General features: G+C 51.8%; 1 protein-coding gene across 1 annotated transcript in view; it reads right to left on the minus strand.

The window, feature by feature from the left end:
* The window catches only part of PLCH2 (phospholipase C eta 2), a 390,924-nt gene that overhangs the window by 65,865 nt on the left and 312,786 nt on the right, over positions 1–12,273 (minus strand). Inside the window, exons 8-10 of the mRNA XM_089773036.1 lie at positions 10,610–10,813; positions 8,194–8,314; positions 1,307–1,478 (exon numbers count right to left, since the gene is read on the minus strand). Coding sequence (XP_089629162.1) covers positions 1,307–1,478; positions 8,194–8,314; positions 10,610–10,813 — 497 coding nt within the window. The remainder of the gene's footprint in view (positions 1–1,306; positions 1,479–8,193; positions 8,315–10,609; positions 10,814–12,273) is intronic.

The following is a 12,273-nucleotide window of genomic DNA, read 5'->3' on the forward strand; positions in this document are numbered from 1 at the left end:
GGGCAGTTCCACTTTGGGATGAAACCTGAATGGAGGAGGATGTGAAGAATTCAGGGGATCAAGAAATAGAGCCCTCGATAACTTATTCTAGGGTTTTTTCAACCCTTGAAGGCTAGCGCGAGTTTCAAACAGTCTCTTAATTGCTGTAAGCCAGGTGACCATCCGAACTCAGAAAGTAGCTGACTGGAGCCTAGCTCACAGCTCATCCCACGCCCAAGGTCCTCACCACAATGCACACACCAGCGTGTCTCTCCTTTTGATCCGGTATTATATTAATCCTGATCTACTTTTAAAAGTTAGACTGATCTGTATGTCACTCAGGGCTCTGAAAAATGTCACACCCTGAGCACTGGAGTAGGTTGACATGACCACTTGTGTAGACTCGGTGAGGTGATGAAAGGATTCTTCCGTTGTCCTAGCACCCTCTCCTACAGGCAGGCCATCTCCATTCATGGGCAAATCCCTTCCAGAGACGTAGGAAGTGTCTACACTAATGCTGCTGTAACATACCGTTCACCCCATTTTATTCTGGTTCAAGTCCATCTCTGAAAACATCCTTGACATGTTGCCCTTTTGATAGATTAGCCTTGACTAAGTAAAAGCAGCTGAAAGTTATCTCTTCTTAGCTGGTGCCTGGCCGGTGACAAGGTTTGAAGTACTTGTACTAAGAATCTAATGGATGCTGGTACCTTGAGATTCATCTGCTGTGTCTGACAGAGATGTGCACGCCCTGTAAGCCACAAAGGAAACCCAGACCCAGGCAGGCTTAAAAGAAAAAGAAAAACCCGTCTTTGAACCACAGAACCAGTCCAGGTAACTCAGGTGTAGCAGAGGGCACAAACAAGCAGTTATAAAGTGATTTGGATTCCCAAGATAAAAGAGGTGCTCAAAACCCTTTAGTATCCCAGACTGGAGAGTGGGGAAAGGCTGGCAGAGTGGAGTGGGAAAGGCTGTGTGGCTACATTGATATTTAAATCTCCCACAAACAGAAGTGATCTGGCTTCTAGGGGTAAGATTACACTATGTGGGCAGGCTGATTTAAGGCTATGCAACTGGAGTTACGTTACTAGCGTAACTCAAATCTACATAGCTTAGGTCGACTTACTGCGCAGACCACACCATGCTGGGTCGACAGAAAAAAAACCCTCCCCCATCAACTCCCCTTACTCTTCTCATTCTGGTGGAGGACCCAAGTGGACCCTAAGAATAGTTGATTTCAGCAAAGGTGCAAGCGGTTTATAACCCAAAAGAGCTCCAAGCCATGGAAGACGAGGGCTAGAGAGCAAAATACAAGCAGGTCTTTTACCTTTACTAATATCTTTCCTTTAAGATTTTCGGGGGAAGGGAGTTTGGTGGGATCCTCATTGTGCACAGAAGACAGGTCCAGCTTGTCCCCTAGGATTTCAGTAAGATACTGAGCCATCTTCTTCTGCTGGAGGACACTGCAGTGGTTCTCAATGGACAGAACAACAGGATACCTGGAAAAGAAACAACCAGAGAAGATCATCTGCCTAGCCAGCTTCTGACAGAGCTAATTGAGAGAGAACCATTTGATCCAACCAATTCGGCGGTTCAGTCTGACTGGGGACAGTTGTGGACACTCTCCTGGGATGGGCTCAGGTAGTCTGGGCACAGGGGGGGTGTCCTGTTAGAGATGCAAATTGCAATTGCAACCTCTTGGTTTCCATGTCTGGACATGATGCTTGCCTACTTGCTTCTCACAGAGAGGCCCTATGGAGACTGGTCCTGGACTTGAGAAAATAAACGCGCTGTAGAAAGAGACACTTAAAGGTCCCTCCATTCGAGATTTTCATCACCAATCTACAGACGCGCTTACAAAGCAAAGTCAGCATTATTATCCTGTTCGGGGAAACTGAGGCAGGGAGTGGTGAAGTGACATGCCCAGGCTTTTCTGAGCGCCCGGCCAGCACCCTTGTCACTTGTTCACACTGCTAGTCATCATATTGTGGTGAAAAATTGGTTTTACAGTAAAACTCCGATGGTCCGGCACTCCTGATGGTCCGGCACCATCAGGAACCTGGAAGTGCTCTGGGCAGCCGGACCATTGGAGCTGCTCTGCCCCCAGCTTCCCCGATTCAGCCGCTGCTAAAACTGACCAGCGATGAATCCGGGAAGCAGGGGGCAGAACAGCTGGAGTGCTGCCGGGTAGGTCCATTAGTGCTGCCCCTCGGGGCTGCGGGACCAACCCGGCAGCACCCCAGCAGTCCCAGATTCAGCCGCTGCTGAAATTGACCAGCGGCTGACTCCAGGAAGCCCGAGACAGAGCTGCTCTGCCTCTGGCTTTCTGGAGTCAGCCGCTGATAAGTTTCAGCAGCAGCTGACTTGGGGACACCTGGGGCAGAGCAGCTGGGGTGCTGCTGGGTTGGTCCAGTAGCGCCGCTCCTTGGCGCTGTGGTTCCAACCCAGCAGCCTTCCAGCTGCTCTGCCCCAGGTGTCCTGATTCAGCCGCTGCTGAAACTGACCAGGGCTGACTCCAGAAAGCCCGGGGTAGAGCAGCTCTGCCTCTGGCTTTCTGGAGACAGCCGCTGATCAGTATCAGCAGCGGCTGACTTGGGGACACCTGGGGCAGAGCAGCTGGGGTGCTGCTGGGTTGGTCCAGTAGCGCCGAGGAGCGGCGCTGCAGGACCAACCCGTCAGCACCCCAGCTGCTCTGCCCCAGGCATCCCCAAGAGCAGCTGGGATGCTGACGGGTTGGTCTCGCGGCGCCAAGGGTCGGCGCTACCGGACCAACCCAGCAGCACCCCGGCTGCTCTGCTGCAGACGTCCCCGATTCAGCTGCTGCTGAAACTGACCAACAGCGGCTGAATCGGGGACTCCTGGAGCAGAGCCGGACTATCAGAAGGGAGGGCTATGAGGGGGTCTGGGGTAGCATCCCCCCACCCCAGACCCCTCATAGCCCCCCCTTCTGATAGTCCGGCATATCTGATAATCCGGCACCCCCTGGGTCCTAAAGGTGCCGGATTATCGGAAGTTTACTGTACTTGTTTATTGGGTTTGCACCAAACATTTTGCTTCATTTCTTTAAAAAATCAACATGATTTTCAGTCAGTATTACACGAAGCAGGCAGAGCCTTTCATTCCCACCCCCGTAGGCTTGTTCTATTGACATGCACCTGGGCTCTACCAACCGCCCTCCCCTCACTCATAGCATCTCTATCGTCTAACAGTGGTGCAGTAGCTCCAGGACTTGTGAGCAGCTTGTTGAGAAACACCCAGCTCAATCTTAAGAGCGCTTCATGCTATTCACGGTCAACTTCCTGAAGGGGGGTTCCAAAGAGGCTGGAGAGAGGCTGTTCTCAGTAGTGACGGGTGGCAGAACAAGGAGCAATGGTCTCAAGTTACAGAGAGGGAGGTCCTGGTTGGATATTAGGCAAAACGATTTCCCTAGGAGGGTGGGGAAGCACTGGGATGGGTTCCCTAGGGAGGGGTGGAATCTCCATTCCTAGAGGTTTCTAACTCTCAGCTTGACAAAGCCCTGGCTGGGATGATTGAGTTGGGGTCGGGCTGGACTCGATGACTCCTGAGCTCTCTTCCAGCCCTAGGATTTGATGATTCTGTGGCAGGGCTGCGGGGCCATTTTAAAAAATGGGTATGGACCACTCTCCTGAAGACAGGACATTCGGGGGAGATAAACTGAGCTGGAAAGTCTCATACTAATGATGGCATCTAGATAAAAGCAGCCTGACGTACCGCCCAATTTATCCAAGCAGAGACACCCACTGGTCTTACTTAGAACCAGCCCCCTCACTATATAAATGGAAAGTGGGCAAACCAGAGCCATCAGACAGGAGCTATTTATAAGACGCCATTCCTGTGGATGCTCCTGGGGATGCGCATGCGTCTGCTAACAAACGGATCCAAAGCTCCACGCAATCAGCGGACAGTTTCTAATGATGTCAATGGGCTTGGGACCATGCTAGAGTTCGCCCATTTTTTTTCCATGTTGGAAAACAAACCCAGAAGGTTTAGGATGTACAAAGATTAAGGCCAGATTGTTCCCACAGGGAGCCCTGCACCCAAAAGGGAGCAGCACCAAGACGATGTGGAATACCTACAATGGCACATGGTGGCCAGCACTCTGTTTGAAGCTTAGTTCTAGATTATTGTTAAAGAAAGACCATGTAACAGACAGATGCACACAAAAGAGACTGTTGCCAAAACAAGTTAATTATCAAGGTCTAACAACCTAGATAGCATGGCGTAACGGACACGCCTTGGCAGCCAATCCATGTTCTGCATTACTTTTCATTTTCAGCATTTATTTTTGGGTCCTTCTGGCTGAGGCTCAGAATTCACTTTGTGCTTCTTAGAAATGATCAAGCACAAATCTGAGAATTTTGAAACCAAGGGGATCAGCACTATGTAAAAACCAAAGCTTGGTGGACTCCTGTTTCGCTCACAGGTGACAATTCTGGGACAAGTGTGGAAGCTAACCACGCAAAAAAGATTTTTTTTGAATAAAATGTGATTTCTGGAAGTAATGCAGATGGTCACCTGGCCCTTGAAAGCCCTACATTAGAAGGAAAAAATATATTTAGACTTGGACAAAAATCCCACATGGGACAACCCACCTCACTGGTAGCTAATTTGGTCTTAGAGCTTTTGCCAAAAGCTCGCTTCTTAATTTGCGTTTGAATCACTCTGTGCTATCCTGGGAGAATTGCACTGGGGAGGAAGAGACTTACAAGTCTCAACATCTTTGTTTTTCTTTAGTAAGCCAGCTGTTGGGCCTTACTAAGAAATAAATTAAAACATTAATAATTAATGGTAACGGGTCCCGGTTATCCCCAAACGAGGCAGCTTTCCTTGATGGCATTAGGAGTTACCCACATTTGAAAGGCACTTTGGAAGCTAACTTTCTTGCCTTCTGTGCTTTTGTGTTCCAAAGTCCCGGTGCAAACAGCTGGGTTTTTCAAGTCACCAGCTCACACACTAACATTGCTTTGGCTGAGATGTCAGGAACAGCTTAGCTCTATTAAGGATGGTTGACTGGCTTCGGGGCACAATTAGGGACTTGGATTAATGGGAGTCTTCCAATTGACTTCAGTGAGCTCTGGATCAGATTATCAGACCCTTAAAATCCCTGCCAGATCTGGGCAGCACATGATGGACAAAACTTCATTTAGACAAAGCCTAAATGTTTTGGAGAGTGGTCTGTTTTGACAGGTTGGTTTTTTGGGAGGGAGGGAAGAGAGCCAAGAAGTCTCTTTCACATCTTAGCCTGGGCATGGGAAGTTGGAGATCTCTGTTCAACTCTCTGCTTACTCTGAATCCAACAGGTGTGAGATGTAAAACCTTGCTCTGAATCAGGCAGATCAAAGCTTGAAACCAGGTGTCCCACATCTCAGGCCTACCCGCCCGGTGGCAGAGAGACCCCAGCATACCTTTCTGAATTAATGCAGGCGGGTTTTGATCAGAGTGAGCATCGACGCAACTCTGATTTTACAGGCGTGTTAGAAAGGTCTGGCTGCCATGCCAGTGCGGCCTGAAAACGGGTTCTGAACCCTCCCAAATGGAATCAGCACCCTCCGGCCCATTCTAAAAAAGGGTGGCATAAGGGCTGGTATCTGCAGGATCCTTCTCCGCCGGGAGCGCTCTACCCAGGTACAGCACGCCCCCCCAGGGAAAGGCAAAGATTTGCCATTGGTAACATGGGACGTGACTGGGAACATCCACCGCCTAGAAGCTGATCTCCACGAACGCTGGCATACCCGTCATCCTGTCAGCCGTGGAGACAAACCACTGGGATGGGGGGCTTACGGTAAGTGGGGACTGAGGGGGTGGCAGGCCAGCAGGGGATTATACACGTGCATATGCAGGCGCCACTCCAGGGGGCTCCCTGCCAGCCCGACAGGTACCACTGAGGGAAAACTCTCCGACGATCTGTGCCCACGGCCGTGGAATGGACATGAGCAACACAGCTCAGAGAAGCAGCCGCCGCTGCACCCTGACCCCAGCGCTCTTCAACAGGCACACTGCTTCGTCCAACCAAGATTCAAGGTAAGAGAAAAACCCCAGATCCCTCCCATAGGCATTGCTCCCCCCCTTTCCTAGCACTCTTTCTGGAGACGCGAGGCCGGCTGCTCTGCCCGTTTGTCTCCACGTCCATACAGAGCACCCCCATGCATCACTTTAAGAGCAGGGGGTGCGTGTGAAGTCAGGTGGTGGTTCTCCAGACTCCTGCCACACACGGGACTCAGACCGAACCCATTCCGTTGAATGGACCCGGGTTCGGGCGACGGCTTCTGGCTAGCTCGGGGTGGGCAATAGTTTCTGCAGTGGAGTCAATCCACCAATTGGATTGAGCTCTGGGCTGGGACAGAGGACTGGGGTGCAGGAGGCGGTGCGGGGTCTGGGAGGGGGTTGCAGGATGCAGGAGGGAGCTCAGGGCTGGGACAGAGGACTGGGGTGCAGGAGGCGGTGCGGGGTCTGGGAGGGGGTTGCAGGATGCAGGAGGGAGCTCAGGGCTGGGACAGAGAACTGGGGTGCAGGAGGCGGTGCGGGGTCTGGGAGAGGGGTACAGGATGGGGTTCTGACCTGGGGCACAGAGTTGGGTGTGAGATGCAGGCTCTGGCTGGGAGAGGATTATCACAGGCGGCTCCTGGCTGGTGGCACAGCAGGACTCAAGCAGACTGCCTGCGTGCCGGGTCCCCATGTTGCTCCCGGAAGTGGAAAGCTGCTGCTGGCATGTCTCCGTATGCCCGTTGGGGAGGAGGAGCGGAAGTGGGTCTCTGTGCATTGCCCATGCCCCTGGCACCGCTCCCACAGCTCCCATTGTCTGATTTCCAGCCAATGGGAGGCCAGCACTAGAGACAGGGGAAACGCATGGACCCAGCTCCCCCTCCTGCACAGAGACATGCAAGAAGCAGCTGGCTGCTCGTGGGAACACTGTGGGGCCACGTCAGGAGGGCAAAGTGCCTGGGCGCCCCGCTGTGCTGCAGGACTTAAAGCATCTTGGCAATCGTAAGGGGGAAGCCAAAGAGCCACGTGCGGCTCTGGATTCACAGCTGCCGGGAGTCATCGCAGGCTCAACAGAAATGTCAGCCAGCTCGTATCCGGCCCGTGGGCTGTATTTAGCCCACCCCTCGTCTAGCCATCAACAAATACGCCTGCTGACAAATTTCCTACCCATCTTTTGGGGTGCAGCCAACTGCCAGCCAGCAGAGCTGGTACCACTGGCACATAAAAAAGCAGGGTACTCTCACTGTCAAACCATGTTAGAGTCCGCGGCTATTAAATCCATAAGAACATAAGAACGGCCAGACTGGGTCAGGCCAAAGGTCCATCTAGCCCAGTGTCCTGTCTGCCCACGGTGACCAATGCCAGCTGCCCCAGAGGGAGGGAACACAACAGGTAATCCTCACGTGATCCTTCTCCTGTCACCCATTTCCAGACAAATAGAAGCTGGGGACACCATTCCTACCCAGCCTGGCCAATAGCCATTGATGGACCTAACCACCATGAATCTCTCTAGCTCTTTTTTGAACCTTGTTAAAGTCCTAGCCTTCACCACCTCCTCTGGCAAGGAGTTCTACAGGCTGACTATGCATTGAGTGAAGAAAAACTTCCTTTTGTTTGTTTTAAACCTGCTGCCTATTCATTTCATTTGGTGACCCCTAGTTCTTATATTATGGGAATAAGTAAATAACTTTTTCTTATTCACTTTTTTCTGCACCAGTCATGATTTTATAGACCTCTATCCTATCCTTTTCTAAGCTGAGAAGTCCCAGTCTTTTTAATCTCTCTTCATATGGGACCCGTTCCAAACCCCTAAACGTTTTTGTTGCCCTTTTCTGAACCTTTTCCAATGCCAAGAGATCTTTTTGAGAATGTGGCAAACCCCACAGGATCCAGTTAAATTTTGCTCCCCCCGGCTCCCTTAGCCCAGTGTGTTGTCTTCCGACAGCAGCTAGTGTCAGGGGCTTTAGAAGGAATGAGCAGAGCAGGGCAACTCAGACCAACAGGTGTTTCTGCCTCATCATTCCTCCCGTGCATGAATTATTCACTGCAGGAAGAATCAAGCACATGCAGGCGCATCTGGCTCGTGCAGAACCCAGTCCGCACTGGATCCTGCCTTTCACACAGGCTGTCTAAACAGGGAGTCCAGTTTATCTCCCTAGGTCCTCGCAGCCAGGGTATCCCAAGGGAGCTCTCAGCTGGCCGGGTACCTACTCGTTCTTGATGAAGGCGTATTTGTTGATGGTTTCAATCACATCTTTGAAGAGGATCTTGGAGGTGAGGGTGTATCCATGGTGGACAATGGGCTCACCATCTGGTCCATCCCAGCAGTCAACTGTAGAGGGGAAACAAAGGTACCATTCATCAATTAATAAAAAATGATTAAAGGTCTAGAGAACATGAGCTAGGAGGGGAGACTGAAAGAATTGGGTTTGTTTAGTTCGGAAAAGTGAAGACTGAGAGGGGACATGAGAGCAGTTTTCAAGAACCTAAAAGGGTGTTACAAGGAGGAGGGAGAAAAATTGTTCTCCTTGGCCTCTGAGGTTAGAACAAGAAGCAATGGGCTTGAATTGCACCAAGGGAGGTTTAAGATAGAATTTAGGAAAAACTTCCTATCAGGGTAGTTAAGCCCTGGAATAAGTTGCCTAGGGAGGTTGTGGAATCTCCATCAGTGGAGACATCTCTCAGGGATGGTCTAGATGGTGCTTGGTCCTGCCGTGAGGGCAGGGGACTGGATCTGATGACCTCACAAGGTCCCTTCCAGTTCTAATGTTCTATGAGTCTATGATCTTTAGACTTAAGGGTCATAGACTAAAACCCAGGGTGGCCAAACCATGGTGGCAGCTCTTCTGTAGTTGAATTGCTGCTTGCCAGCCCCCCACGCCCCCCTTCACCTACCAGACAGAGAGGAGAGAGCTTGGGACCTCAGCCTCGCAGCAGCAGGGTGGAACAGGAGCTTCTGCCCAGCTGCCAGGGGCTTCTTGGGGCTTTCATCCCAAGGGGCGCTCCTGTCAGGGCTTGGGGCTTCAACAGGAGCGAGGTGAACCCCTGACCCCTGGCAGGCACGACCCTGCTCTCCAAATTCTGAAGGTTGCTGTATGCGGCTTGGCGGGTCAGTACGTTTAGCCACCCCGTTAGAACAGAGAATTCACAGCCAGGCTCACGCACATTGAAAGGAGATTTTCCTGATACTGGGCACATCTTGCCAAACAGCCTAACTCCCCATTCCAGAAGTGTCATCCTTCCAGGAATGACTTAGGGCCAAGCCTCTGTGAGAGGCACTGAGAATCTGCAACGCCCCTGAATTACCCAGCCCCCGCACGGTCTCAAAACAGCACAGACTTGCCTCCCCTGCTCGTGTCTCTCCTACAGGTCACTGAGTGGTTTCCTTGGTTGCCTGGGGATTCTGTTGTGAACCGAAGACCTAGGGCCCTCCTGCTGAGAGAGCCCGAAGTGGAACATGTTCTTCGGCGAGCACAGAGGAATACCTTCCTGGGGACAGCTAGTAAAGCACCAAAATCCCATCTGGGCTCAGTGTTAGAACAGGGCAGATTCTCAGCAGAGCCCCTCAAGAGAGCAGCAAAGCCAAGATCTAAGCAGCCTGTCCCTCCTGTGGGTTCTCCCTAGCCTTACACTCCTGCCAGGCGCATTTCCACAGCCCCTGAGAAGGTGTTATCATGCCCACAGGCCTCTGTCTGGAGGCTGTGACCGTCTACGCTGGGCAGGGGTGGCGGGTATAATAGGCGAGCGAAGGCACTGCTTTCCCAAACCGCCAGCCTGACCCCACCCAGACTCCGCCCCCAGAATGACTATGGCGTACTGAGGGCAGAGTGTGCTAGGCCAGGAAGGTTGGGGCCACCCGCCCTCCCCATGCTCTGGGACTAGGGAGGTTGGGACCACGCACCACCTGCCTGTCCTCCCCATGGTGCTGAGAGGGGACTTGGCTCCCGTGGGGGGCGGGGTCTAGGCAGAAGGGGCGGAGCTGGGGGCAGGGCCTGCCTTCACCCACCTCCCATGATACTGGGCAAGACTTTGGGGACAGGGACAACACGGGTACTGCTCCCTGGAGGATTCTTTCAGCTAACAGACTCCACGATTGACTTCTCAACAACAAATATCAGACCCATGGGGGGGGGGTGCTAGGTATTCATAGTGTGACCCTCTTTTCCATAGCCGGGATTCCCTCCCCCCTCAGCAAAACAGCTGCAGATCTCAGCCTCGTACATTAGTTCACTGATGCCCTTTAGTAGATGGAATCAGAATGGCCCAGCCATGTGCCATAGGCCCTACACCGCTAAGGGAGAACCAGCATAGAATCGCCACCGGGAACTGCCTTCTGCCTTAAAGACGGAGTCCTAATTTTTACAAGTATAAACAAGAACCCTGCCCTCAAGTCTCTTCTTTATTCCTGTGCCATGGAAAACGTGTCAGCGAGGAGGCCACAAATACTGGGTCAGAGAAGCCCTGTTTTGCCTTTGCTCGTTCAGGAAATGCACCTGGTGCTCAACCTCCCCCCCCCCCCCCCCGACTTTGCCCTGTGAAGATAAATCATGATCCTTTCCCTAAAAGACGGGACACGCCATCTACGGAGCCTTCTGATTCGCTCATAGCGACTCCCGTCTGTCTTTACCTTCCACACAGCGGCAGCCTGCCTGCAGCACCCAGGCATACATGTCCACCCTGGACTGAGACATCAGCTGATCCCCCATGAGGTAGGTGTTGTGGGACGAGGTGATGAAGTAGTGACTCAAAGGCTGGGTCATGTCCTGGTTCACCTGGTGGTGTTCTGGGTTGAAGATGTCCCCCGATGGGCTCCGGGTGTAATTGGTGAAGCCTGTAGGAAAAACAGACAGTCCAGCATCAGAGTCGTCTCTTCTACGTGTTAACAGAATGTGAATCACGGATCACTCCGCATCAACTCCCCCTTCTGTACATCTTTCTTTTCCCAATGCACACTGGTCTGGCACGAACACCTCTGCAGCCTGTCTGCTGCTGAACAGTCGGTACGCCAACTCTCAAGAGGGTAGTGGTGAGTTCTGCTTTTGCAGGACGGAAGTTTTGGACTTTTCCCATGCCTAGTAGGCTCACTGAGGTTCAAGAAACAGCAAGCAAAGAAACTTGGAAGCCAAGAACCCCTCATCTCATGGTTCTAAATCTGCAATCAAAGAGCAGCTGCAAACATGCTTTAGAAATACGCAGTCTAAACCTCGGTCACTGACCACTTTGGCAGCCATTAATTCAGTTTTGCCTCCCTGCAAATCCACATGTGTAAATCCACCAGGCCAACAGCCCCTAAATGGCAACACCAAGTCATTTCAGTCCCCTGACTGGGGAATACTAACCCCCCCGCGCAGGAGAACTCCTTGTGATGTCAGTAGCTGAGCTGATGGGAATTATAGACGCAAGATCAAAATGCTCCGGTTCTTTTCCTGCATGGTGGCTTGGTGAAACCCTTACTTGCCTTTGCCATGCAACAGTGCTCTGATGGGAATTACTGGGCATACAGGTCTGAACCCAACGAGACAAAGGGAGTCCCCAGCTGATCCTGGGCTCCAGGGAAATGCCGCGAGGAGCCAGGGATCAGCTGGGGAGTTCCTTTTGAATTGCGCAGAAGCAGCATTTTAAAAGGGGCAGCCCACCGCACAGATGATCCATGGATCAGCTGTGCAACGGCCACCTTGGGGTCTCAAAGTGACTTCAAAGGGGTACACTTTGAAGTACCCTTCCCCCCCTTTGCTGCCTCTATCCCAAAGAGGCAGCAGGGGGGGATTTAGACTAGTCGACTAGTCAAAAGACTATCCGATAAGCAAATGCTTATCAGATAGTCGACTAGTCTTTAACATCCTTAGTTTGCACAACACCTAGCATCATAGGGACCTAGCATCTTGGTGCTACGAAAATGTAGGGAATAAATCACAACAGCAGCGATGGGACAGGCTGCCCGTGTGGCACAGGTAGCTGGGCAACAGAACCGGAGGCCATGTGAAAGCAATCTGGCCGTATGCCATAGTGTTATTTCAGAGCAGGTTCATTAAGGCTTGTATGCGATAGCTCACAGATTCTGCTCATCATTCATGACAGACTGTGTCCAGATTCCATTTGTGAGGCTAATCCTAATCCCTACCGAACAAGCGAGTTATCTCCATGGCTGACTTTCGACAATTAATGTTTTCTATGGACGGTATATGGCACAACGGACTAATGCCCTCCAAGCCAGCTCTACGGAGAGTTAATTAGGCTAGAAAAGCTGACCCAGATGTCACATTTGGCAGTGAGAGGAGGCAAGACAAGTCA

This window comes from Pelodiscus sinensis, chromosome 24 (genome assembly GCF_052426305.1).
Source record: "Pelodiscus sinensis isolate ZL-2025 chromosome 24, ASM5242630v1, whole genome shotgun sequence".
Taxonomy (NCBI): domain Eukaryota; kingdom Metazoa; phylum Chordata; order Testudines; family Trionychidae; genus Pelodiscus; species Pelodiscus sinensis.